This window comes from Rhineura floridana, chromosome 18, assembly GCF_030035675.1.
Source record: "Rhineura floridana isolate rRhiFlo1 chromosome 18, rRhiFlo1.hap2, whole genome shotgun sequence".
NCBI classification, from domain to species: domain Eukaryota; kingdom Metazoa; phylum Chordata; class Lepidosauria; order Squamata; family Rhineuridae; genus Rhineura; species Rhineura floridana.
Window position 1 is genome coordinate 5,095,473 of NC_084497.1, and position 27,083 is coordinate 5,122,555.

The window sequence follows — 27,083 nt, forward strand, 5'->3', positions numbered from 1 at the left end:
AGTCCCCCTTCAGCCATCAAATGCCCGGGTCAACAGGAATGTTTTCAATAGCGTCAATAGCGATGGAGACAGACGTCCCTTGCTGGGGAGGACATTCCACAAATGGGGAGCCACCACTGCAAAGGCCCTGCCACGGGTCATCACCAACTAGGCAGCGCTCAGTGGTGTCACCACCAACAAGGCCCTGCCTGCTGACTGTAGGGTCCGAGATGGCTGATCCTGGAGATGGCGCACTTTTAGATACTTGGGTCCCAAACCATTTAGGGCTTTCTCTGCTAATATGAACACCTTGCATTGTAGGCCTTGCAGCTCATGCTCCTACGCCGAAATACTGACGAGCTGCCTGTCTCTCGGATAGCTGGCAATTTGCTGTTATTTTCCTCCCTGTGCTAGGAATCCACCTTAAAGAGCATCCTCAGCGCCTTGTGGAACCTGTCAGCTCACAGCACGGAGAACAAAGCCGCCATCTGCGTGGTGGAGGGCGCCCTCGGCTTCCTGGTGAGCACACTCACCTACAAGTGCCAGAGCAACTCGCTAGCCATCATTGAGAGCGGAGGCGGGATCCTGAGGAACGTTTCTAGCCTTGTCGCCACCAGGGAGGATTACCGGTCAGTGCCTCTCCCCCTCTGTTTCTCATCTTGCATTCGAGGTCCTGACCTTTGAGGCCAGTAATACTCCTTGTGGCCACCACCACCTCCCCGGCTCAGCCATTGCAGAACTGGGGTCAGGAGCTTATTCAAGGGGGAAACCTGGTAGCAGAAGGCCAGCTGCCCTGATCCCTTGTTTTTTACACTCAGTCTCTTCTCCAAGTTTGCTTTCACGGGGAAGGGCCGTGACTTTATTTATTTATTTAAAATATTTATATCCCACCCTTCTACCCTACAATACATCTCAAAAAGGATATTATAGAGTTGGAAAAGGTTCAGAAGAGGGCAACCAGAATGATCAAGGGGATGGAGCGACTCCCTTACGAGGAAAGGTTGCAGCATTTGGGGCTTTTTAGTTGAGAGAAAAGGCGGGTCAGAGGAGACATGATAGAAGTGTATAAAATTATGCATGGCATTGAGAAAGTGGATAGAGAAAAGTTCTTCTCCCTCTCTCATAATACTAGAACTTGTGGACATTCAAAGAAGTTGAATGTTGGAAGATTCAGGACAGACAAAAGGAAGTACTTCTTTACGCAGCGTATAGTTAAACTATGGAATTTGCTCCCACAAGATGCAGTAATGGCCACCAGCTTGGACGGCTTTAAAAGAAGATTAGACAATTCATGGAGGACAGGCCTATCAATGGCTACTAGCCGTGATGGCTGTGCTCTGCCACCCTAGTCAGAGGCAGCATGCTTCTGAAAACCAGTTGCCGGAAGCCTCAGGAGGGGAGAGTGTTCTTGCACTCGGGTCCTGCTTGCGGGCTTCCCCCAGCCACCTGGTTGGCCACTGTGAGAACAGGATGCTGGACTAGATGGGCCACTGGCCTGATCCAGCAGGCTCTTCTTATGTTCTTGCAATACAATCATACACATGCATAATCAAATTATGTACTAAAAGTACTGTCTTCAAGTCGATTCCAACTTATGGCGACTCTATGAATAGGGTTTTCGTGGTATTCAGTATTCAGAGGTGGTTTCCCATTGCCTTCCTCTGAGGCTGAGAGGCAGTGACTGGCCCAAAGTCACCCAGTGTGCTTCATGGCTGTGTGGGGATTCGATCCCTGGTCTCCCAGGTCGTAGTCCAGCACTCTAACCACTACGCCACACTGGCAAATTATACACAATAAAAACACATAACATTACAGTACATTAAAATACATAAAGTACAATTAAAATACATGAATACATGAATGCATAGATATATGAGGGAGTGATACTCAAAGGTCTCAAAAGATAAAAATGAAAAATAAAGAGCGTAAGAACATGGTCAGGCTCACCCGTCAGTCCCTTTGCATGCCAGGTTCAACCTCTGGCCTTGCCAGGAAAAAGACTCCCTGTCTGAAACTCTGGAGGGCCACTGCCAGTCAGTGTAGGCAGCACCAGCCTAGATGGACCAATGGTTTGACGCGGCACAAGGCAGCTTCCTCCACTCCTGTCTGAACCAGCCCTTTACTCCAAATCATGAGGACTGGCGTCTTAGTTTTTTTTGTGAGCTCGTGAAAGAGCCAGAGCTCATGGGCAGAGCATCTGCTTTGTGTGCAGAAGGTTCCTAGATTCAGTCCCCAATGGCCCCGCAGAGCCACTGCCAGTCAGTGTGAGCTATACTGAGCTAGGCAGACCACGAGTCTTAGTCAGTATATAAGGCAACTTCCTAGGCTCCTCTGCGTCTCCTCCTCCAGCCTCTGCAAGATAAGCGATCTCCTTTCTGCGCTGTTCAGGCATTGCTGGTTTGGGTGAGGATTTCACAAATGCTGTGGGTATTCTGCATCTCCGCGAAGCACCCTGGGCCCACCGGTAGCCTCTTGCTTTCTACCATATTCCTTCCCGATCCATTCTTCCTTGGCCCAGCCCGGTTTCCAACAAGAAGGCAACTTTTGCAAGAATGGAAGAAAGAGCCTTGCTCCGTTGGACCAAAGGCCTGTCCAATCCAGCCCCCCGATTCACCAGACTCCTCTGAGAGACCCTTAAGCCGGGCATGAAGGCAACAGCCCTTTGCTCTTGTCTGCCCCTCGCCCCCAGCAACTGGTGTTCAGAGGTAGACCGCCTCTGAACATGGGGGCTCCAATGCAGCGCCCGCCCTCCATTCCACTGTCCCATTAGGAGCAACGGCCTTAGTCTTAGACCAGGAACGGGGGAACTTTTCCAGCCTGAGGGCCACATTCCCTTCTGGGGGGCGCACGCCAGTGGTGGGTGGCTCCACTGGGCAGAGAAAGAATTTTACTTTTGTTGCGATAGCCTAGTTTCCAGCCAGGCCAAAACACTCGAGGAAGATGCGGAGCAGGCCCAGTGAGGGGCATGCCTTGGAGAGAGTTCCAAGGGCCAGAGAAAGAGGCTTGCAGGGCCGCATTTGACTCTCAGCCCTGAAGTTCCCCACCCTTGAACAATCCTGCAAAAATTAGATGCACCTGAGACTTTTGAAAGCACCGCAGCTCGGAATCCCCAACAGCGTCTCCAAGTAAGGCTGAGAGAAACTCCCTGCCTGAAATCTTGGGCAGCTGCTGCCAGTCAGCGTAGACATTTCTGAGCTATACGGACCAATGGTCTGTCTCAGTATAAGGCAGCTTCCTGTGTTCCTATATACAGCTGCTGGCCATCACAGCTAAACGGACAGAGCCTCCATAGCCCAAGGCAGTATACCTCAAAGCTCCAGCAGCTGGTGGGCAAGTGATGGTGGCTGCATTCAGATGGAGGCTGCATTCAGCCTCCCAACCTGAGACTCGCTCATCCTTGTCTTAGACATGCCCGCTCCAGTTCGATGCCTGCATCCCCTGCTCACCCCACCCCACTCCAAAAATCTTGTTGATTTTATTTTTCACCAAACTGCAACCCTGCTGTCTTTCAGACAAGTCCTGCGGGATCACAACTGCCTGCAGACTCTCCTCCAGCACCTCAAATCGCACAGCTTGACCATCGTCAGCAACGCTTGCGGCACCCTCTGGAACCTTTCTGCCCGCAGCCCCAAAGACCAGGAGCTGCTGTGGGATCTAGGGGCGGTCAGCATGCTGCGGAACCTTGTCCACTCCAAGCACAAGATGATCGCCATGGGCAGCGCAGCTGCCCTGAGGAACCTTCTGGCCAACCGGCCCCTCAAGTACAAAGACGCCATGGTGATCTCGCCAGGGTCGTGCATGCCTTCGCTGTACATGAGGAAGCAGAAGGCGCTGGAAGCTGAGCTGGATGCCAAGCACTTAGCTGAAGCCTTTGACAGCATGGAGAAGCAGACGTTGAAGAACCAAAATGCCAAGAAGCCGATGAGGCACATGGACAGTCTGGTTAAGGACTATGCTTCCGACTCCGGTTGTTTTGATGACGACGAGGTGCCCAATGTCTCCAACGGCACAGAGACCGGGAATGCGTCAGTCCTCTCCATGTTCCTCAACTCTTCCTTCCTCCAAGGGCAGGCTGTGCCAAGAGCCGCCGCCCAAAGGGGGTGCCTGGAACCAGTAAAAGACGAGACCGGGAACCCAGCAGAAGCCAAGACAGCCCCTCCGCTACTCCTACCCCCGGATGATGAAGTCTCCGAGGCAGTTGAGAAGTTGGCCAACAAGATCACCACCACCGTCGCCAAGATTGACAAGCTGGTGGAAGATATATCTGTCCTCCACACTTCCTCTGACGACAGTTTCAGCCTTAGCTCGGAGGACCACTGCCTCGACTGGCAGTATGGCTCGGATGAGGTCCATGAGGCCCGCGCTCAGTCTTGCTCCCCTTGCCGGCTGTCAGACACCGGCGGCTTCATCAAGCGGGAAGGCCTGTGCCGGGCTCACACCCTCTTGAGGCTGAAGACAGCCTACACCAGCTTGTCCAATGATAGCCTCAACAGCGGGAGTACCAGCGATGGGTACTGCACAAAGGAACACATGAAACCGTGTACCGGGACTACCTTCTTGGATTTCAAGGACGAGTTGCACCGGTATCAGAAGCGTCCCAGCCGCCTCGACTTGAAGAACATCTTGATCAATAGGCCAGAAAAGATGGAACTGGCGGGGAAGAAGCGTCAAGCACCCAGCGAGCCAGCGGAGAAACTGGAACCCCTTGAGAAGCCTCCCAAAGCAACTGTTTTCCCCAACACTGATGTTGCCAGGAAGGAATCTGAACCCAAGAAGAAAGGTGTAAGCAACAAGCTGGATCCAGATCCAAAGGTCCACACCATTAAGCTCTCTCCGTCTTACCAGCATGTCCCTCTCATGCAGAATGTGGAGAATGGTAATCCAACACCGGAGAGCGTAGGGGTGCTGGGAGCCAGTACTTTCTACCCAAGTTTGTCCCTGAAGTCAGCAGAAAACCTTAACAAGATTCCGGAGAAGCTGCCTGTCCAGGCTCCTGCCATGGCACCGCTGGGGCAAGAGCAGCTGCACAAATACTCCATAGAGGATACCCCAATATGCTTTTCTCGTTGCAGTTCCCTTTCTTCCCTTTCCTCAGCTGACAATGTGCTAGATGGACAGAGCCACAGCGAGATGGACAGTGACTCCTCACTGGAGATCATCGAGGTGGAAGAGGTTGCTAAGATGGAAGACCTCCGCAAGGAAGAAGAAGAAGGAAAGACCAAAGGGGAAGTTGAACCCTTCCTTGCCACCTCGCAGCCCATTGCTATCCCCTTCCCCAAGAAGGAGAAGAAATTCCTTCGGGGCGCTTCGCCCTCCCGGCACGAAGACTTGACTCCGTCCAGTTCCTCGGAGAATTATATCCAGGAGACCCCCCTGGTAATGAGCCGCTGCAGTTCAGTTAGTTCTCTGGGAAGTTTCGAGAGTCCGTCCATTGCCAGCTCTATCCAGAGCGAGCCGTGCAGTGAGATGATCAGTGGGACCGTCAGTCCGAGCGAGTTGCCAGATAGTCCCGGACAGACCATGCCTCCCAGCCGCAGCAAAACGCCTCTCTTTGAGTTGAGCAGTCAGCCTGATAAGGAGGCGAGCCAGTTCAACATACAGTGGGAGAATAACGTCAAGAAATTCATGGAGATCACGGATTTCAAAGAGCGGTTCCAGATGTCCCAAGACCTCGACTCCATGGTCTACTTCACTGTGGAGAAACCCAACGAGAACTTCTCCTGCGCCTCCAGTCTGAGTGCGCTGCCCCTTCATGAGCATTATGTCCAGAAGGATGTTGAGCTGAAGCTCATGCCACCATTCCCTGAAAGGAATGGCTTGAACTTTGTGGCACACGAAAAGCGAGATGAGGAGAGGGCCAGGGAGGGCCAGAGGAAGCCGGAGAGGCTTGAACTGACATCCGATGAAGACATCGAGATCCTGAAGGAGTGCATCAACTCGGCCATGCCGACACACTTCCGGAAAGTCCGGACATCCCTTGTCTCTGGCTTTCCGGGCCAGGTTTTCAACCCTCAGGCCAAGAAGCCAGTGCATGTTCCAGTCTATATGCTGGTCCCTGCCAATTCCCACTTGGGTATCTCTAAGCACAGACGGGCTCCTGCCACTAGGCCCAACAAGGACTACATTGGCGATGAGGATTCCTTCACGGACTCGGCAGAAGGCACCCCGGTCAACTTCTCCAGTGCAGCTTCCCTGAGTGATGAGACCCTCCAGTACCCCATGAAGGAGGAGATGGACTCACGGCGTTGCTCTGGGAAAAAGAGAGAAATGGCTGGGCCACGAGGAGCAGGGGTCAAGATGGAGGTGGTGAAGGGTGAGCAGGGCAGCTTGCGCGCTGGAAAAATAACCTCCAGCCACTCAACCCCAACCAGAATGGTTTCTGCCTACAAGCACAAAACCGGATCAAACCACACCAGCCCACTTCGCGCAGGCAGGGCCCAATCCGCCGAGTCCAAGAGAGGACACGTCCCTCTCAAGAACCTGGAGCTGACCCTCATGAGGCAAGACAGCCTGAGGGCCAGCTCCAAGGGCAGCCGTTCCAGGAAAGAGGGCCCTCGGGAGAACAGCGATAGCGACATGGTCTTCCAGTCACTGTGCCACACTACCCCAACGGAAGAGGCCGTCTATTGCTTCTACGAGAACGATTCAGGTGACTTGGCGGAGCGTGGGGTGAAGAATTCGCCCAAGAGAGCCGCTGTCGCTGCTGTCAAAGGACAAAGGAAGGAATGCTGGGCCAAGAAAGAGCCCGAGTTTACTTTTAGACAGCAGCCGCAGGCTAAAACAAAGATGGCAGCCAAACGCCGCAGCAACCTCATTGCAGACGAGACCCCGCCGTGTTATTCCCTCAGCTCCTCCCTGAGTTCCTTGAGCGACGTGGAACTTTACAACACAGAAGGGAGGGCCCAACTGTCCGGCAGCCGGGCCAACCGCCAGCTGACGTTGAGCCGTCGGCCCGAGACAAGAACAGCCTTGTCCAAATGGAGAGACAGCTCCGCCAGTTCCCTCAGTTGCAACTCGGATGACAACCTGCTGCCCAAGGGCATCGGTTTGGCCGTGCCCAAGAGGAGGTGCCACTCGACCAAGAGGAGGCATGGTGAGAAGGAGCGGAAGGCACTCAAGAGCAAGGAGCGGAAGCCTGAGGCCCTGCTGGATGAAGTAGCCTCCGAAAGAGGTTCAGACCTGGACAGCATTGAGTGGAAGGCCATCCAGGAGGGTGCAAACTCTATTGTCACTTGGCTGCACCAAGCAGCCTCTTCCTTTGCCAGGGATCCTTCCTCAGAATCCGACTCCATTCTCTCCTTTATGTCTGGCTTCTCTTCAAGCTCCACTTTGCAGCTGCCTGTGGACAGGAAGGAGAAGACGACAGGCAGGAACGTCCCTGGTAGTCACACAGGGAAGAAAGAACAGCGAAAGGCTTTCCAAGATGGCAAAAAGCTGGTGGAAGTTGGAAGTGCCAGCAGCCGGAACAGCAGGGTGGAGAAAAACCTAGGCCAACAGAAACCGTCGAGTAACTTGCCGGTGGTCTTCCGGGGCAGGACCGTGATCTACATGCCCAGTGTGACCAAGGACTCGCAGACGCAGAGCCCCAGATCCACCCCAAGGAAAACAGGACCCACAACCAAGCAGGAAGCCCCCACGAAGAACCTCAACCTGAACCAACAGAGATCTCGGAGTCTCCATCGGCCAGGGAAGATCTCAGAAATGGTTGACCTCACCTTGCCCAAGAGAAGCGCGACCCCGCCCGCCCGGATTACAAAAGCTCCTTCCTCTGGGTCATCTCGGACATCCACACCGTCTCAGCCCAACCAGAAGAAGCTGACATCACCATCACAGCCACTCAACAGACAGATGCCACCTTGCAAAGGCGGGAAGGCAGGTGGGAACTCCACACCTCCTGGCCCCAACCCCAAATTGGTCCAGAAATCACCTGTGTCCAAGCAGCACAAGACCCAGAAATCACCTGTCCGGATCCCTTTCATGCAGAAGCCTGTGAAGAAGACTCTGCCGGCGAGGAGCTCCATGCCTGTGTTGGAGGAGCAGGTGGGAAGAGGGGGCAGTGGGGGCAGCGACCCAAGGCCCAAAGCCAATGGGAAGGGGGTCCTTCAGACCAGCCGCCTCAACTTGGTGCGTGTGTCCTCGACGAGATCCATCGGCAGCGAGTCAGACCGCTCTGGCTTCCTGAGGCAGCTGACGTTCATCAAGGAGTCATCCAGCCTCCTCACGAGACACCGTGTGGAGCGTTCTCCAGAGCTCCTCTCGTCACTCTCTCAAGGTGCCTCACCTCGGAGAGGCAGGCTTGGCCTGCCGCCGGTCTTCCTCTGCTCTTCCCGGTGTGACGAACTCAAGGTGGACAAGCCGGCCAGGCCAAACCAGCGGCCCATCATCTCCCAGATGCCTCTACCAAGCCACAGAGTCTCTGTGGGCACGAGGCTTCCAAGGCGAACCAGTTCAGAAAGCCCTTCCAGGCTTCCCGTCAAAACGAGCAACGTGACCCCAGAGCCTTTCAAGCGTTACTCTTCATCGCCTCAGATCAATGTAATCAAGAGGGCGGCCAGCCCAGCCACTTCCCCTCCCTGCTGCCCTGAGTCATTAGGCGGAAAAAAGAAAAGCAAGGAGGCTCCAAAGCTACCCGTGGTTCCCCCTCTGGGGACTCTGGATAAACGGTCTGAAGATCAGCAGCAAGCGATGGTGAGGGGGACTTGGAAGAGGATCTGTGATGAAGATATCCCCCATATTCTGAAGATGACCCTTCCTTCTACTGCTCTGCCGCTGGTGAGCACCTTGGAGGAAGAAGAGATCCATCAGGCCCAGGGAGACCTCCAAAGGAAGACCAGCGATGCCGTCGTTCAAACGGAAGACTTCTCCATGGCCAAGACCAACTCTAGTACCTCTCCGACGCTAGAGAAGCAGCCGGTGCTGAAGTTCTCACCGGAAGGCTGCGAGGGAGACTCCTCAGCTCCAGGGAAGGCCCAAATGGTGCCCATCTCCTTTACCCACGAAGGGCCAATCAGCTCTCTTGGGAACTTCCCCCCAAGCAGACACAACTCCCCGAGCCGGGCAGCTCGGGTGACTCCTTTCAACTACACCCCAAGCCCCATGGTGGAAGCGACAGTCAACGACAAACAGATTCAGAAAATGCAGGTCTGATGAATCCCTGGAGGCTGTTCTCTCTAGATCCTGGGATGTCTTCAAGCTGTTGCACCTTTGTATGGAAACAAAAGCTTTGCATCCATTATTTTTTTTTTAAAGAAGTCATTTTCATAATCATCATCCCACACTCTTCTCAACACCTCAAGGAGGAATCTGGAGCCTTCCTTATTAACACAGGACTGGTGGAATTGCTTCTTATGAAAGAGACATAAATGAATATTGGGAAATGATTCATTTCATTTCCACCTAATTCTTTCTCTCTTCGGGGGAAAAATGACATTTTGGAAGATTTGACCCAGCAGGAGATGCAAACAAGACATGCTAAGCCACAACATCTTCAGGAGCACAATGTCGCCCTTCAATAATTTTGCTGTTGCTGCTGCTGCAGCAGCAAGCTGTTCTTTGGAAGAATTTGCTTTGACCACCCTCTGGCCCATCCTATGGTGAGTGGGGGAGAGCTTCTTTTTTTCCCCCACACGGAAAAACGGACATTAGGTAAAGTTTATCTTGGCAACTCCTGCAGTGAATTTGACATTATATTTCCCGACAGGAAATTGCCGGCAGTGACCCCTCCTTCTCAGATTTTGAAGCCAAGGTTGTTGTTGGTTTTTTAAAAGGTTGTATTCCCCACCCACACAACCTCTGCCACATTCTGTTGTTCAGCTTTCAAAGTGACCCTTCGTTTTGAAAATGGACAGTTCCCCGTTTCTGATCGTTATCGGCAAGTGACGATGTCCTGATGCAAGAGGCTATTCTGACTTCACAACATGCAAGACTATCCCCTTTCTCCGCTGACTTGGGGGACGAGGGAGAATTCAGAACCGTTCAGTCACCCGGGACTAGTTAAGGGGGGAGTCAATGGTTGTGTGACGTCTTTGTGCCAAGGCTCCATTGCACTGTGTCCCCCTGCTCCACTTTTCTCCCCCCTGGAACCATCAATGCAAAATCAAGAACCGCAGAGGTCAACGGTAGCCAACCCAGTGCCCTCCAAATGTTATTGGACTAGAACTCATGGAGGATAAGGCTACTGATGGCTACTAGCCACAATGGCGACAATCCCCCTCCACTGTCGGAGGCAGGATGCTTCTGGATACAATTTGCTGGGAATCACAAGTGGGAAGAGTTGCTGATGTGTTCAGGTCCTGCTTGAGGGCTTCCCATTACGGCATCTGGTTAGCCACTGTAAGGACAGGATGCTGGACTAGATGGGCCACTGGCCAGATCCAGTTGCAGGGCTCTTCTGTGATGCTCTTAACACCCTTCATCTCTGACTATTGGCTATGCTGGCTGTGGGGGGGCAGGGCTGATGGAAGTTGGACTCCTACAACAGCTGGAAAGGTACAAAAGTGGCTCCCCCTGCTGTGTAGGCCAAACCTCAACTCCAGGAGATTCTGCCCTTGGCAAAGGCCAAACAACTAAAGTGCGCTCAGGACGGCCAGCCCAAGAGGAGTCAGCCAAACTCTTTGACCGCCTTCATTCTCCTCTGGGGAAAGCGGCGAAAGCCTCTTTTGCATACAGAAAGGGACCCGAACCCGGTGCTCTTTAATTTAAACGGACAGAAGAAGATGCTTTGTGTAGAAGGGGGGCAAAGGGGAGGGGGGAAGAGAGAGCCTTAACCTCAACTCTCAGTTGCATGTATTAGGCTGTGATCCTGCACACACTTACCTGGAAGTAAGATGGGGGGCTTGCGTCTGAGTCGACCTGTCTAGGATTCCACGATTAGTCTCGTGTGGGCACCAATACTGATGAATTAAAAAGAAAGCAAAAAAGATCTTCTCAGCTCATTTATTTGGGGGTGGCGGCGGCGGGGGGGGGAGAGATTTGTGGCTTTTCAAAAATGAGAGGAAGAGGGTAAGCCAGGGTGGGGAACCAAATTGATTCCTCCAGGCCTGTTTATCTGGCTTTGCGGACTCTCCCCAGGCCACGCCCCCGCTCCCCAGGCCACGCCCCTCACTGGCCCTGCTTTGCAGACTCCTTGAGTGATTTTGCCTGGCTGAAAGGTGTCCTTGAACTCTTGTTTGGCTAGATGGAGGATAGAGAGAGGGGTGTGTGTAGAAAGTAGCCTTCTGTAAAGGTAAAGGTGTCCCCGCACTTATAGTGCGAGTCGTTTCCGACTCTTAGGGTGACGTCTTGCGACGTTTTACTAGGCAGACTGTATATATGGGGTGGGATTGCCAGTTCCTTCCCTGGCCTTTCTTTACCCCCCAGCGTATGCCGGGTACTCATTTCACCGACCATGGATGGATGGAAGGCTGAGTGGACCTCGACTCCTTTTACCGGAGATTCGACTTCCTCCTTTCCTTGGAATCGAACTCCGGCCGTGAGCAGAGCTTTCGCCTGCGTTACCGCCGCTTACCACTCTGCGCCATGGAGGATCATTTATTCTGTACAAAAGTAAAATTCATGTTTGTTGCCCCACCCACTTTGCTTCTGGCCCCGCCCTCCACTGGCATGCGGCCCTCCGGAAGGGAATGTGGCCCTCAGGCTGAGGGGAAAAAAAAGATTCCCCCATCCCTTCCTTTAATGCAACAAGCTAGATTGGGATGATAACGGTCTCCCTGGGATGCCGTGGGCCTAATTACAGCAGCTCCTTAATCTGTTAATGACTAACGCGCTGCTTTCTGTTAGGGCCGGGGCGTTTTTAGGGAGATGTATATGACACCGTATTGTCACCGTCCTTCTGCTACAAAACGGACAAAAGGGGGCTCCGTTGTTATGGAGACTGTCGGAAAGTGCAGGGAGGAATATCCCAGAGACCAACGTGGTGGCAGAGGTGGGCTGAGCGGGAGATGATTAGGGGGGCAGTTTCACAGAGGGAAAAGATGCATCACCAAAAAAGTGGACACAGGATGATTAAATTTATATCCTGCCCTTCCTCCCCGAAGCAGCTTGCACAAAATGTGGATGTCCTTGCTTTACAGCCTGTGATGGAAGTTTAGGAATCGTGATTGTTAATTTAGCTAGACATACAATCCAGAGCTGCAGGTCCACTCTCCATTTGTAGCACGCTTAAACCACACTACCACCACCCCCACCAAAGAATCCTGGGAACCGTAGTTTGTTCAGGGTGCTGGGAACTGGAGTTCTGCAAGGGGTAGGCTACAGTTCCCAGGATTCTCTGGGGCAAAGAAAATGTGCTTTAAATGTATGGTGTGTACATAGCCTAACTCACCTTAGTGGTTGTGCACCTGCTCAGATCAGGACATCTCCTGCTCTCTTGTCTTAAGACTCTTTGTGTTTAAACCGGGCAGGGGAGCACTTCAAAGCGAAGACTGTCCTCTCTTAAGTCGGACACTTGACCACCCTGTTTTTCAAAGGGAAGGGGAAATTAAATAAGCAGAAAACTGTTCTGATGACAGCAGTCACTGGAATACTCATATAAACCCTTTCAGTTATCCAGAGCGCTTGACAATTCACAGTTTTCCTGGCAACAACAGCTTTAGGCCAGTCGTATTCGTCCCTGTATTGCAGATCTTGGGGTGAGGCACCGAGGTTAAGCTCCGACGCAAGGGCCTGGATGAACCTGCACAACACAATCTGAGGCACGTGTACCGCAGTGGAAGCATACGAGATTTCCCTCTGTGCCGTTTTTGTCTCTTGTGTTTCGAAAGGAAGTTGGCACCGTTTCATATGCCAGCCTTCGCCAACCTGGTGCCCTCCAGACGGGTCCACACAGGACCTATCCCCTGCTGTTAGTCGTCATGGCTAAGCAGAACCTCCGTTTTCAGAAGCAGTCTACCCCAGAATGCCAGCTGCTGGAAGGAGGGAGAGGCGCTGGCTTTATATTCTGCCACTTCTGGGATTCTAAGAGGAATCGGGAAGGTGCTACACGGACCCATCTTCTAGGCGCTTCTGAGAATGACAGCTAAGTGAGACTTCCGCGGCAGCCTGCCTTGGTCTGGGCTCGCAGAGGCTCTTTTTAAGTCCTTGGGTGAGGCAAATTAATTGGAGGAGAATAAGCCTGTCCATGGCTGTTAGTCACAGTGGCTAAGTCAGGGATTGGGGAACAGCTGTGGCCCTCCAAATGTGGCCATCCGCTCCAGCCAGCATGCCCAATGGTCAGGGATGATGAAAATCCAGAGTCCAAAACATCTGGTGAGTGCCAGGCTAAAGAAAGCAGATTTGCATAGATTCCTTCCTGACCACATTTTGCTATAGGGTGGGGGAGGGAAAGGGAACCCCCACGCCCCCAACAAAAGGCTGCCTTTCCCAGCCATTTGTTCCTATGGCAACCCATTTATTTGTGCTTGGCTAGCAGTGTTTTACATAACAAAGCTGGACCCTGCTGGGCAGGCTTGCCCACTTGGCTTTAAAAGAACCCCTTCTGTGACTCCAGAGCCCCAGCCTGCAGAATCCTGGAGTCGGAATGAACCTTGAGGACATCCAGCTCAACCCCTGCCCCTCGAATCCCGTTACAGTAGATCTGCACAGAATAGTGTTTAATTCCCCACCCCCTCAAGACAAACAAACAAAACAAAACCCTAGCACAGCTAGCATTCAAGAGTGCCTGGAATCCAGACCCTTTCTTTCTGTTTCCAATATTCACGCTAGGAGGGTGTTTCCTTACGTTGCAACAAAAAGGAAAAAAACCTAAACCCTAGTTCTGCTACCAATCATGTTTGCAGTTATGGAAAAGGACCCTCTCATCAGTCCCCTTCCTTTCATCTCTCTAGCAGCTCTGGGAGGGGGGAGTCAGAGTCTCCCAACAACTCTCAGTGCCCGTAACAAACTACAGTTCCCAGGATTCTTTGGGGGACGAATCCACAACCGTTTAAAGTGGTATAATTCTGCTTTAAATGCATAGTGCAGGTTGGGTGTGTGTGTGTGTCAGGGTTCAAATCCCCACTCAGCCATGAAGCTCACTGGGTGACCTTGGGGGGCCACTCAGTCTCTCAGCCTTGCCTACCTCACAGGTTTGTTGTGGGGAGGACAATCATGTATGCCCCCTTGACCTCCTTAGAGGAGAAGGTGGGTTATAAAAGTACTAATCCGTAAAATTGGGTGGATTATGTTATCGTACCAACTGCGGATTCTGGGGATTTTTGGCAGACCATTTCCCCCTACTTTCTCCCTTTTTTCTTTTTTTTTCTTTTTAATCTGGTCTGACAATGGATCGTGTGGGATATAAATATGTACATGAGGATTCTCATACTGCCTTTCACAGGCTCCCAGGGCCATTTACAGGATATTTCGTTCTTTCTGGTCCCGTGGGTCCCAGACTTTTTCTAGCTGGAAACCCCCTTGAAAATTGCCGGGGTCCTTAGCAGACCACTTTGTGATTTTTCTCCCTGTTGTGGCCATTGCAATGCGCTGCGCTTGATGCCGCATGATGTTGGATTGCATTGGAATGGCTGGTTTGATCTCTTATATTGCATTTGGTTGTGTTTCATAGCATTCAGATTGTGAATACAATATCTGAAATAAGAGAAGAATGTTCAGCGCGATGGATATGCCGTCTCCTCTCTCCAACCACAAACCCACAGACATGGTGCAGATCATGCGGATCATGGTTTGGGAAGTAATGTTTAGACAGCGAGAGGTGGTGCATCTGCAGTTAAAAAAAGCCTGTCTGTGCAGGAGGGATCAGTATGCTTAGGGGAGCCCAGAGGTTTCCGCAAGTACCTACATATATATATATATATATATATATATATATATATATATATATATATATATATATATATATATATATATATATATATTGGGGGGGGAGGCTCTAAAGGGGCTTCGCAAACAGTGCAACGAGGACTGAGCTCAGTAAGTATGTAATTTATTTCACATTTGCACATTTCAAACATTTAGAAGCCACTTTATATGTTACAAATCGCTCCGCAGTCCATTAAAGCTGAGAAACGATGTCCTCAAAACAGAAACAAAACAAATGCAACATAAAGGTAGTAAAACAGTAATAGAAAAGCATGTGCTTTATATATGCTTTTTTGGAGAGCCAATGTGGCAAAGCGGGTAGCGTGTCGGACTAGGACCTGGGAGAAGAGCAGGGTTCGAATCCTCACTCTGCCATGAAGCTCACTGGGTGACCTTGGGGGCTGGTCGCTGCCTCTCAACCTATCCTACCCTACCTCACAGGGCTGTTGTGGGGATTAAATGAGGAGAAGAACCATGTGTGCCACCTTGAGCTCCTTGCAGGAAAGGTGCCATATAAATGCAATAAATCAATCTCCTACTGTATGCTTATAGTGGTGGTGGTGGCAATACTAGTACTACTAATATAGAAGATATAAAAACAGGGTCCAGTCTTATGCGTCTGGGAAAGCCTGGGCAAAAAAAGATAACTCTTTAGAAGATGACTGAAGCTACTTATGAGTGATATTTCATATACGGCAGAGATAAGGGCCTTCCACAGTTCAGGGGCAACAGCCATTCTGTGGGTCATGGTCCCAGGAAGAGAATTTTCCCAGATGATCGGAAACGGAGGGAAACGGGGGGGGGGATGGGGAATGGAAAGGAGAAGCCTGACTGAGTGAGAAGTGCTTCACGCTGCAACATTTTGTTGCGAGTCCTGCTCACAGCTACAAAAATGAAGCATAGATGCTTAATTAGGATTGCTCTGTAGCCAAAATGAGTCCGCCTGCACCCAAGGAAGGTGGCTCAGGGTACACAAAATATTGGGGGAGGACCTAAAGGGCAGGCAATTCCTCCCCCCCCCAAACAGCCCAATGAAAACTGAATATACTCAGTGGCCACAGGATGCTAAGTGTTTGGGGGGGGGAGAACGGGGAGAGGAGGCAAAGGGGTGTGTGGAATATCCTGAAAGAAGGTCTAGGGATGTCTGAAGTCCCTGAACATGTCAGACATCCCACATCTGTAATAATATTGAGAGAAAGCAGGAACTGCCCTTCCTCCTGGCCTGTACACTATCGTCAGTTCTGCTCCTGGATCTGACGTTGACTGTAACTTTAAGAGCCTGCACTTGCGCTTCCTTTGCCCTCCTCCCTTTTTCCTTGTGTGTCATGCCTTTTTTTTAGATTGTAAGCCCTGAGGGGCAGGCACTATTTCAGAGCTTGTTTTGGAAGTCGCTCTTCTAGCCTTTTCGGCTAAAGAGCAAGGTATCAATGACGTAAGCAAATCAAAAGTATCTTAAAAGGGGAATAATTTTTTTAAAAAAAATGACAAACATTTAAAGGCAGCACTGGAAAGCATTTTCTGTGTAAAAAGCCTGAGAAGTTTTTTTAAAAAAGAAGTGTACAAACCCTGGCAGAATGAAAGGTGAGATTTATTAATTTGTTAGTATTAGTCTGCATCTGTGTTGGAATGGCTTTTTAAGATGTTTTTAAAGCTTGTTTTTTTTAAAGATGTTTTGTTTTAATATATTTTGTTTGTTTTAGAGTGTAATGTTTTTGTTTGCCTTCCTGGGCTCCTGGGAGGAAGGGCAGGGTATAAATTTAATAATAATAATAATAATAATAATATTTAAAGAACTTTCATCCCACAATTCAAACAGGCTTCCAAGGTGGCTTATAAAGTTTGAAAACAACACGCACTGCAAAAGCTGAAATGGCTCCATGCACACTTAAAAGTAAATCCCACTAAATTCAGTGAGACCTTACTTCTGCCCTATAAAAAATGATTTATGTATTTATTTAGTAGGACACTTCTCTCACGCCCTTCTTGTGCAAACCACTCAGGGCGGTTTAAAATATCTAAAGATTACACCTCCCACCCTGTACATCTTTTAATTTTTGAGTTTTGGCTCTGATGTGTCTTTCTCGTTTAATCGTGTGTGCACTCTGGAGTCAGCAGTAACATTTATTTCTTTTTTATGCAACGAGATTTATAGACTGGTTAACCAAAAAGAAATAAATAAATCTCTAAGCAGTTTGCATAAAATGGTTTGCGATATTAACTTGCCTGATCGGTTTTTATGGGTTTTAATTTGGTATGGTTTAACTTTGTAGACTTGTTTTTAATGTTCTTAATTGTTGTAAACCGTCCAGAGAGCTTCGGCTATGAGGTGGCAAATAAATAAATAAATATTAATTTAAAAAAACGAAAACCAAACTTCTAAAACCGTAAAGATAGCAGACTGAATCCAATTAAGCTGTATTCAGAGCAGACCCACTTTGTTCTATCTAACTTTGGGCAAACGCAGAGTAGGCCTGTTGAAATGGACATGACTGCATTCATTTTAATGGGTCTACCCTGAATAGGGCTAATGTTAGATACAACCTGTTGAAATCAAGATAAATTCATGAGTTTTACTGCTGTTGTTTTGGGGATCGTCTCTTATTCTAATAATGGGCCTGCACAGCCACAGAGCTTGCCATTTTGACAAGGTACGTAGCTCAGTGGTGAGAGCACCTGCTTTGCATGCAGAAAGACCCAGCTTCTGCATCCCCCCTGCCTGAAACCTTGGCGCCGGTGTGGACAATATACTGAGCTAACTGACCAGCGTCCCGACTCAGGGTGGGGTAGGGGGAGGCAGCTTCCTATTTAAATCCATCCTTTATTCAGAAACCATGAGGACTAGAATCTGAATTTATTTTCAAGGAAAGGGCCACAGCTCAATGGTAGAGCACCTGCTTTGCAGACAGAATGCCTGCAGTTCAGTGCCTGGCTGAAAGCTATTCCCATTTATCGGCCTATTTACTTAATTTCTATCCCACCTTTCCACCAAGGAGCTCAAAGGGGCTTACAAACATGGTTCTCCCGCCTCCTGACTTTACCCTTACAACAACCCTGTGAGGTAGGTTGGGCTAAGAGACATAATGACTGGCCTCTTAGGTCACCCATTGAGCTTCAGGGCTGACTGGGGGGGTAGTTGGCTTCCCAGGTTCCAGTCCCACACTCTTAACCACGACTGGCTCTCTGAAACCTTGGCCAGCACCTGCCAGTCAGTGTAGACAATACTGGGTTAAATAGACCAGCCCCAGCCAGCCAGCTTCTCTCCTCCTGAGCCCGAGCAGAAGGGGTTAAGATAAGTAGCTCTGCCGCATTCCAGGGCAAAAGGACTTTTACCTGCGCGCCGGCTTGCAGGCAAAAAGTTTGTGTTTCTGATCAGACGGCGCTTCGCAAGGGCTCCTGAGCCCATAGCCCGCCGCCGAGGAGCCCCCAAGCCCGGCAGGTAAGTCTTTGGGGCCAGCGGGGAGCACCCTCTCCCCAAAAACGCCTTTCCATCAAGCCTTCCTTCTCCAAATGCGTCTGGGCGCACGCCCGGCTAGCTCAAGGGTCCTCCTCAAGAAAGCATAGGAGGGGGAGAGAGAGAGAGACCCCCTCCAGCTTGCCTCCGAAGCCCCCCAGTCCTGGTACTTCTCCCGGGCCCGATCCACTAAAGGGCCGAAGGCCACGATGCCTCCCCAAAAGGCCCTACGTGGGTTGGGTTAGGCTGGGCAGACAGGTGTCCCCCTTGGAGTTTTTTTTTTAGGTGATCGGCTCAGGGGCTGTTTGTACTGGGAGGAAGCCCCCTCCCCTCTCCTCTCTTTTGGACTTAATCGGACTTACTTCCGAGTAGCCACGCACTGTCTCTGGGGCGTTTGCAACTCAGCCCCTACTCAGAGTAGGCCCGCTGGAATGAATGGGTGCAAGACTGACTTGGGGTTGCATTCATTTCCAGGGGCCGTCTGACTACGGCTGAAGGGGGGATGCCCCCCTCTGTGTCTACATTTAGGAGGAAAACTGACTTCCTTGTTTTTGCACGTGGTTGGGTGGGCTGATATTCCTGCGTCCTTCCGGGTTGCTTCCACTCCCCACCCCTTTTTAATTTGCCTCTCCAACTCCCCCCTTTTTTCACTTGATAGGTTGAATTTTTGCCTTCAGTACCTAGAAACGTTTGTCGTGAGAGGCCAGCTAAGGAGTGGCAAGCAGATATTTTGCAGCGTTGCCAAAACAGAAATAGAGGTGGCCTGATTTGAATTGACTTCGGCTGCAACAGCAAGGCTGCCTCCCCCACTTCCCAGGGCGTAAATCCTAAACCCCACTGAACTCCATGGGGCTGACTTCAGAGTATCTTCTGAACAGACCTGGTTTTAGGCTTGCAACTTACATTCTTGTGAGTTGCAAGAATCCTTTGCTGCTGTTTGTGCACATGTAAGGCCCAAAGCGCTTTATCATTTCTTTTACTATTTATTTATTATTATTATTTGTTATATGTATATCCCGTGAGGAGGAAACAAACACGATTTAACAACAATTTTTTTTAACAACAAATAAAAAAGTATTCTAATAACAACTAAAAACATTGTTAAAAAAACAGTTGCAGATAAAAACGTTCTTCTGTCCAGTGATATCTGGGTTGCCAGGAAAGTTAGTGCCTGTAAAATCTTGCTGTATCATAAAATAGCAATCAGCTTGTTCTTCTGGGGTCACTTTGAAGAATCCTCCAGAATCCTGCCTGCATTTAAAAAAAAAAAGAAAATCTGTCTTCACACAAGGGACTAGAGACTTGAGGCCTAATAACATGCAGCGCTGAACACAGGTCCACGTGGTCTCGACATGTGTGTAAGCGTTGATTCTGTATGGCTCAGCTGCCGCATACACAGGTGCACAGACTGCACACTTGTTTAATGCTGCATTTTATTTCTGACATTGATCAAACATTTTGTATAATAAAAATAAGCTTCTTGTTGTGGGGGCGACTTCGGCAAGCAATTGTGTTGAATCCTGCCTGCATGTTTTGTTTTGTTTTAATTTCTACCTTCACACAAGGGACCGGAGACTTGAGAGGTTTGTTCGCACGCGACAGTGACGTCTTTACATCCAAGTAAGCATCTGTGTGAAAGAGTGTAGATGATTTGTATGTTAGGGCAGGGAGAGAGTCCTGGTCTGAAACCCTGGAAAATTGCTGCCAGTCAGTGTAAACTGATCTGTGCAGGGCTGACTAACTGTGCTGGGCCTTATCTGGGCTTCCTGATTGGCTGGGAGGGGATTGGAATGTGCAGGCTAGGCTGGCTTTTCTGTCATTTGGATTTGCACTCTGAGCCAGTTGCTAATATTTCTTGCGTAAAGTCCAGAGTATTAGGCTGGCGGCCGGACATGGTTTTGAATGAAGTTGGATTTTTGTTTTAAAAAAAAAAACTGCTGAAAAGCTAGGCCAGCCTCACCATGACACAGAGTGAGCCAAATTCATGGAGGATAATTAGGCTGTTAGCCACTGTGGCTCTGCTCTGCCTCCACGCTCGGAGGCAGGATGCTTCTGAATGCCAGTTGCTGGAAGCCGCAGGAGGGGAGAGTTGCTCTTGCGCTCAGGGCCTGCTTCGGGGCTCCTTCCCGTTTGGGGCATCTGGTCGGCCACAGCTTGACCCAGCTGCTGCAGGCCTCCTGAGACTCGCCTTGTCCCATGGCTCAGGCAGCAAAATGTCTTGGGCTTTCCGGGAGGCGACAGAGAGCTTTTGTGATTGTTTATTTTATTGATTATTTCTTATATTTCAAGCCCACCTTTCCTTCCAGGAGCTCAAGGTGGCTTACGTGGTTCTCCACCGCTATTCATTTTGTCTTCCCAACAACCCTGTGAGGTAGGTTAGGCAGAGAGAGAGAGAGAGAGAGAGAGAGACCAACTCCCAGGGTCACCCAGGGAAGTCTACAGCTGAGTCAAGATTTGCACCCTGGCCTCCTAGGTCCTAGTCTGATGTGCTGGCCACTATGCCATACTGCCATTAGCTCTGGAGTTGCCAAAGCGAGGGGGACCATAATCCAGCCTGGACTCCAAGCTCCCATCAGGCCTAGCCAGCAAGGCGCTTGGACTACAACTCCCATCAGCCCCGCCCAGCATACCTGATGGGAGTTGTAATTCAAAGGATCTGGAGGGCACCAACTTGGCAAAAGTGGTTGCGATCCCTCAATGGGATTAAGGAAGGCTGTAGCTCTGTATGCAGAAGGGCCCAGGTTCAACCCTCAGCATCTACAGGTAAGGCTAGGAGGGTCCCGGGCCTGAAAATCCTGGAGAGCAGCTGCCAGTTAGTGTAGACGACACTGAGTAGATGGGCCCAATAACCTAACTCTGTATTAGGCAGCTTCCTGAATTCCTCTTCAAATCAGCCCTTTATTCAGCACAATGAGGACCAGAAACTTGGTTTATTGTTAAGCGAAAGAGCTACATGGCAGAACACCTGCACTGCATGCAGAAAGTCTGAGGTTCAGTCCGTGGCATCTCCAGTTAGGGCTGGGAGACGGTCTCCATTCTGAAAGCCTGGAGAGGCGCTGCCAGCCAGTGCAGACAATATAGAGCTTGATGGGCCAACGGTCTGACTCGTTATAAGGCAATGAAAATAGAGTTGGGCTCAAAAGAATGCCTGCCGCCTTTCAGTTTTGTGGGCTGATGGGGGGGGCTGTTGGAAGGCCAGGAAATCCTTCTGTGCCTCTCTTTCCAGCCAAACCTGTTGGTTGGAAGCTGCGAAGGCAACGCCCTTTTCTGCCTCTTGCTTGGCACATCCTGCGAGTTTCAGTTTGGTGATGTATTAATTTTTTACGATGCATTCTTTTGTTGTTGTTTGTTTGGCTGGAGGTTGCGCCCTCAAAGGCATGTTTCCCTTTCCGTGGTCGCTTGCTATGTGAACATGGTCCAGTGCTCACCTGCTGTAGCTCCCGGAGATCAGCCCTCTATCCTCTCTCAACTACCCGCCCTGCAACACACACAAACACGAAAAAAGCTCAGTCGCTGAATGCTTTCTCCCTCTGAGGGCATTTCCAGAGGACCTGTTTCCTGAGCATTAGTCTGGATTTTTTTTGCAGGGAGATTAGACAGTGTTGGTGGTTTAATGATGCAGTCGCTCTGGTTCGTTTGCAGGGTGGTTAGATGATGTTGTGTCAAAGCAAGCGTTATTCCACAATATTTTCCACACAAAAGTGATTCGGAGCGAACCACTTAAAGCAAACGCCAGCAATCGCACCTTAAAAACGCATCAGTGCAGATAAAAGTCAAGTCCTACACATTTCCACACACACGCGTGTGCGTGCTATTAAGAGCCCACAAATGTCTGAAACTCTTCACATAATGGGCAAAAGTCTGATTAAAGAGGAGCGCCTTTGCCTGGCTCCTAAAAATAGACAAAGATGGTGCCTCCCTGCAGAGTGCATTCCACAAGCGAGGGCCACCACTCAAAAGGTCTGTTCTCATGTTGACAACCTCCGGACCTCCCGTGGAGGGAGCGCACAAAGGTGGACCTCAGATGGTGATCGCAGGGTCCAGGTCAGTTTCTGTTGCATTTATTTATTTATTTTATATCCCGCCCGTTCTCTCAAAGGAGCCCAGAGCAGCAAAAAGTCCCCCCCTTTTTTTTTGCAAGGTGAGGGGGAGAGAATAGGTGTGTGCAACAATCGGCGATAATTGCACAACCTGAATTAGTCGGGATGCGATTGGATCCTGCCCGAAAATAGCGACAGTCTGGAACTGCCCCGAGTTTGCCAGTTCGGAGGGGAGGTGGGTGAGAGCTGCTGCTGTTGTGCTGAGGTCCTGCTTGCGGGCTTCCTTTGAGCATCTGGTTGGCTACTCTGAGAACAGGATCGTGGACTAGATGGGCCCCTGTTGGCCTGATCCAGCATAGGCCAGCACTGATCCTTCTTACGAAGAGAGGGGCTCTTGACTTTATGCCCTGCCTGTGAGCTGCCTGGGGGATCCGATTGGCCACTGCGAGAATGGGATGCTGGACTAGATGGGCCCCCTTTGGCTCTTCTTAGCCATGACAGCTGAGAATGGAGCCTCCACGCCCAGAGGCAGTCTATCGCTGAAACCCAGTTGCTGGGAATCGCAAGTGGGGAGAGTTGCTGTTGCTCTCAGGTCCTGTTTACGGCCTTCTTCCCATTGGGGCATCTGAGGACAGGGTCCTGGACTAAGTGGGCCACTGGCTTGATCCAACATGGCTGTTCTTATGCCAAAGAAAAAGAGATGGATTTGACGCAAGAGCACTGTTTGCAAATCTCGTCTCCGCGTCCTTTAGTGGCATAGCATCCATGGGGAACCTTTATTCCTCTGGAGGTTGCCAAACTACAACTCCCATAAGCCCCAGCCAGTGTGGCCAATGTCCAGGGATGATGGGAGCTGTCGTTCAGCAACCTCTGGAAGGCCAAAGGCAATGTCTGATGCAAGCAGCATGCAGTTTTAAGCCTTGCCAGGCCTAGGAGGTTAAGCCGCCGGCTTGACCAGAGCAGCTGATTTCTGAGCTCACCAGGTTCAAGAGTTGTTTCCTCTTTGTCTGCATGAAACCAGGGTGCATTTTTGAGCCACTGGAGGTGGATTTATAACATCGGTAGTATTTCTTTTCCTGGAGGCATTTAGGAGGCAGCTGGACAGCTTTAAGTTGGATTCCTGCATGGAGCAGGGGGTTGGACTAGATGGCCTTAGAGGCCTCTTCCAACTCTACAATAATACTGTGGTCCCACTCGTAACAAACTACCAGCCTTGTGCCTCCGTCCCTGAGTTTGCTAACCACAAATAATCTAGCTTTCCCCTTTTGCGCCGTCTGTCAATATTTGTGGCTGAGGGCACTGAAATATCGTTGAGCCAATGGGCACGCCCATGGCCGGAGGGGGCAAAGGTACATCCCAGATTCTAGTGTTGATCTCAGGCTTGTAAACATAATGTCAGTGCGTGGAATCTGTGAAATGGGTGCAGGGGTGGGGGATGAGGAGACATGTTCACCTGCGTGCTTCACGACTGAACGAAAACAAATAGCTATTTAAAGAAGGGCGTGCCCCATACGGCCATTAAATCTGGAAAGTTGCTAGATGGAACTGATTTGGTAAGAGGCAGGGTCTTATGTTCCTATTTAAACCAGCCCTTTATTCAGAATCATGAGGACTAGAACCTTACATTTATCTTTACAGGAAGTTCCTATTTAAACGAGCCCTTTATTCAGAACCATGAGGACTGGAATCTTATGTCATCTTTACAGGAAGGACCATAGCTCAATGGCAGAGCGCCCGCTTTGCATGCAGGAGGCATCAGGTTCAACCTCCGGCATCTCCAGGTAGGGCTGGGAAAGTGCCCTGTCTGAAATCCTGGAGAGCTGCTGCCGGTCAGTGTCGACAATCCTAAGCTAGATGAACCAATGATCTGACTCAGTATAAGGCAGTGTCCTCTGTGTCTCTTTAAATCAGCCCCTTTTTTTCAGAATCATGAGGACTGGAAGCTTGATTTATTTTTTTTAGGAAGAAGGGCCACAGCTCACAGAGCACCTGCTTTGCAGGCGGAAGGTCCCAGCTTCAGTCCTCAGAGAGGGACAGCAAAGACCCTTGTCTGCAACCCTGGAGAGCTGCTGCCAATCAGTGCAGACATTGCTGAAGTAGATGGACCAACTCAGGATAAGGCAGCTTTTTATGTTAGACACGTAGCATATCAGTCTCTAACCCCCCTTTTTTTTGCAGAGCACCACTGTGGTTCAAACAATTAGGGATCGGAAGCCTTCAATCTCTTGCAGAAATCAGCCAGAGCAGGGCTCCCCAAAACCTTTCTGCCCCTGTGAAAATTGTTGGTCTTGGCGGACCGTTGTTTGATTTTTCTGCCTGTCATAGCGACTGCAGTGCGCTCTGGTCGACGGCTTGTCTTTTTAAATTGCTCCTTGTTTTTTTTAAATTCCAAGATTGCGTTTTGTGGTCTCGCAAGTTGCCTCCCATCAAACGGTGATGCGGTAAAAACTCAAGATGACAAAGGCGAGAAGCCGTAAAAAAGCCAGGGAGCATCGAGGTACATACTTGAGGCAGACCCACTGCGGAATGAGGCTTTTGGACCGCTGGTGGTCCATGGACCGCCGTTTGGGAACCCCTGACAAGAGCATATCTGCCCTGTGCGCCTGGAGGCGAGCAAGCTGTGTTTGTGGAGTTAAGGCACTGAGCACATTTCCTGGCTCCCTTGAAGGACCTCTGTGCCTGCTGTTGTTCTGGAGAGCCGGAGTGCTCTGGCTGCACCTGGAAATAGGTGTGTCTGCGGGGAGGTTTCACCTGGCTGTGGTTGCAGGGGGAGGGGCTGGGAAAGGGGGAGGAGGAGGAAGAAGAGGAGTCAGGAGACGGCCTTGCATAATTAGTATTTTGGGGAGGGAGTCTGCCTTCAGTTGGGCCACGGCCAGGTTTTTTAGATAGGGCAAGGAAAAGCAGGTCACCCCAGGACTTGAGGTGCCCACCCCTGGCCCTGTCGCCCACCCCGTTCCCTGCGGAGCGCACGAGGATGATGTATGGGCCGGGCAGGCACTGACCGACATGGCTGTGAGATTTGAGGCAAGTACGTGTGTATGGTCCTGGCAGGTGTGCATTGCTTTGCGACCCACCTCTAGCGGGCAGGGCGGGGGGCAATGTGCGTGTCTCCAAGCGCATGAGAGGAGGAGGATTGGGAATCTCAGCTTAACGACATTTTAACCTTTCTCTCGAGGGGGAGATTTCAGCAGTGTTGAATGGAAAGGCTCGGAACTGTCAGGCCCACCTGGTGCCAAAATCTCACAGGTGTGTGTGTGGGGGCAGAGAGGTTAGGCTTTGGAGTGAGAGGCTGGGCCTTTGGACGTGCTCAGAGGTGCCCTTTTCTTGCAGGGTTAACATGTTGAGCTTCATTGGGGGGGGACCACGGTCTCCTCCGTGTGAAAGAAAAAAGATTTGCAAAGGCGTGGGTTGGAGAACGAAAACTGTGAAGCCAAAAGTGTGGCTCTGGGCATGTGCAGAGTGCGTTTTGCCACAGTGCTGAGTAACCTCAGCTGACTGGAGTTTTTTTTTGCACGGGGAGGAAGATTCTGGTTTCTGAGGGAGAATGAATGTTTGTCTGCTTCCCCCTGCACTTTTCTTGCCTCTCTGACTCCTGGGTTTTTTGGACTGGAAACATGCCCCCTTGTTTTCCCACGGCTGCAAAACAGGCAGAAATTCAGCCCAAGGAACCTGTTTCCCGACATGGGAGCCAACTGCACCTGTGCCCTTTTTGCCTGTTAACAGTGTCGTTTGAAAAGCGCAGAGGAGCCGAGCGCTCTTTGGGTGTTGGCATCCCTGGCACTTCAGGGAGGGAGGGCTGGTGGGTGGTGGAGGAGGGGGTGGCAGGGTGCGAAGGAGAAAGAAAGAGCCCTTCTGGGCCACCGTAGTTCCAGCCTCTCATAAATCATCCCAGGAATGTGGGCTTGCCACTCTTGGGTGCCGTGACTCGGTTGACCATTGTGCCTTCTGGGAGAGCAGCTGTTTACTTTTCCAGCTGGTCGGCAGCCCCGCCTGTAGGGCAGGCAGGGGAAAAAAAATCTCTCTCAGCTCCACATGGTAGTTGAAGGGACCACGGCTCAGTGGGTAGAGGGCCTGCCTTTGCATGCATGAGACCCTCGTTCAGTCCCCGGCACGATGGAGGAAAGCCTCTGCATGCCTGAGACTCTGGAAAGCGGCTGCTGGTCAGAGCAAGCAGTATTGGATCCATTAATTCCAGTGTGTCTAAACTATTATTACTATTATTATTTATTACTAGTATTTATTAGTCGCTTTTTTCAGCAATAAAACGCAAAGCGACTTACAAAAAGGAAGCAAAAACATTGTAGTTGAAATGACTTGCAACAAAAGCAAACAATTACAGAACAATTGCAAGCAAAATAATACAACCAGAATAGAAAAAATAACAACTAGCAAATGTTACAACACAAAAACGATTTCCACACTATAAATATAACAAAACATATAGTAGCAGTACTAGTAGTAACTTAGTTGGTAACAACCCTCAGTTCCTAGTCCAGCACTCTAACCGCTACACCACACAGGCAGGCACTTCACCCGAAATGACCTTATCTTAAATTTCATTTATCTCCTTTGCAATTTTTACGGCTCAAATCTTGTCAGCCAGCTCTCTGTCAGCTCCAACTTACTCTGGCAGCCCCTGCGGGGTGAAATGAGTTCTATGCTTACCCCTTTTCAGGAGGTGAGGGGAAATCTCAATTGGGTGACAAGCTGCTAGATCTCATCAAGCAGCGAAAAGAGGGAGAGACACGTTGGAGCCACTGATTTTCTGTGGGTGGCGTGTCTGTTCTCCCTCACCCCCTGGTGTTCTGCAGCTTCAA

The 27,083-nt window shown here is 50.4% G+C and overlaps 2 protein-coding genes across 6 annotated transcripts in view; both read left to right on the top strand.

Annotated features, from left to right (window-relative positions):
* The window catches only part of APC2 (APC regulator of WNT signaling pathway 2), a 33,362-nt gene extending 24,173 nt beyond the window's left edge, over positions 1-9,189 (top strand). Inside the window, exons 13-14 of the mRNA XM_061600703.1 lie at positions 394-608; positions 3,492-9,189. Of these exons, the coding sequence (XP_061456687.1) occupies positions 394-608; positions 3,492-9,126 (5,850 nt within the window). The 3' untranslated portion in view covers positions 9,127-9,189. The remainder of the gene's footprint in view (positions 1-393; positions 609-3,491) is intronic.
* A 6,914-nt stretch (positions 9,190-16,103) lies between these two features.
* Positions 16,104-27,083, top strand: part of TJP3 (tight junction protein 3) — a 34,344-nt gene continuing 23,364 nt past the window's right edge. The window contains exons 1-2 of one of the 5 annotated variants that reach the window (XM_061602093.1): positions 18,064-18,211; positions 19,792-19,846. Coding sequence is in view for 2 of the 5 variants with exons in the window: in XM_061602095.1 (XP_061458079.1) it covers positions 25,273-25,290 (18 nt within the window). In the remaining 3 variants the exon portion in view is untranslated. Of the gene's footprint in view, positions 16,357-18,063; positions 18,212-19,791; positions 19,847-25,079; positions 25,291-27,083 lie in introns of those variants that run through there. The other 4 variants (XM_061602091.1, XM_061602092.1, XM_061602095.1 and 1 more) reach the window with 4 other exon arrangements.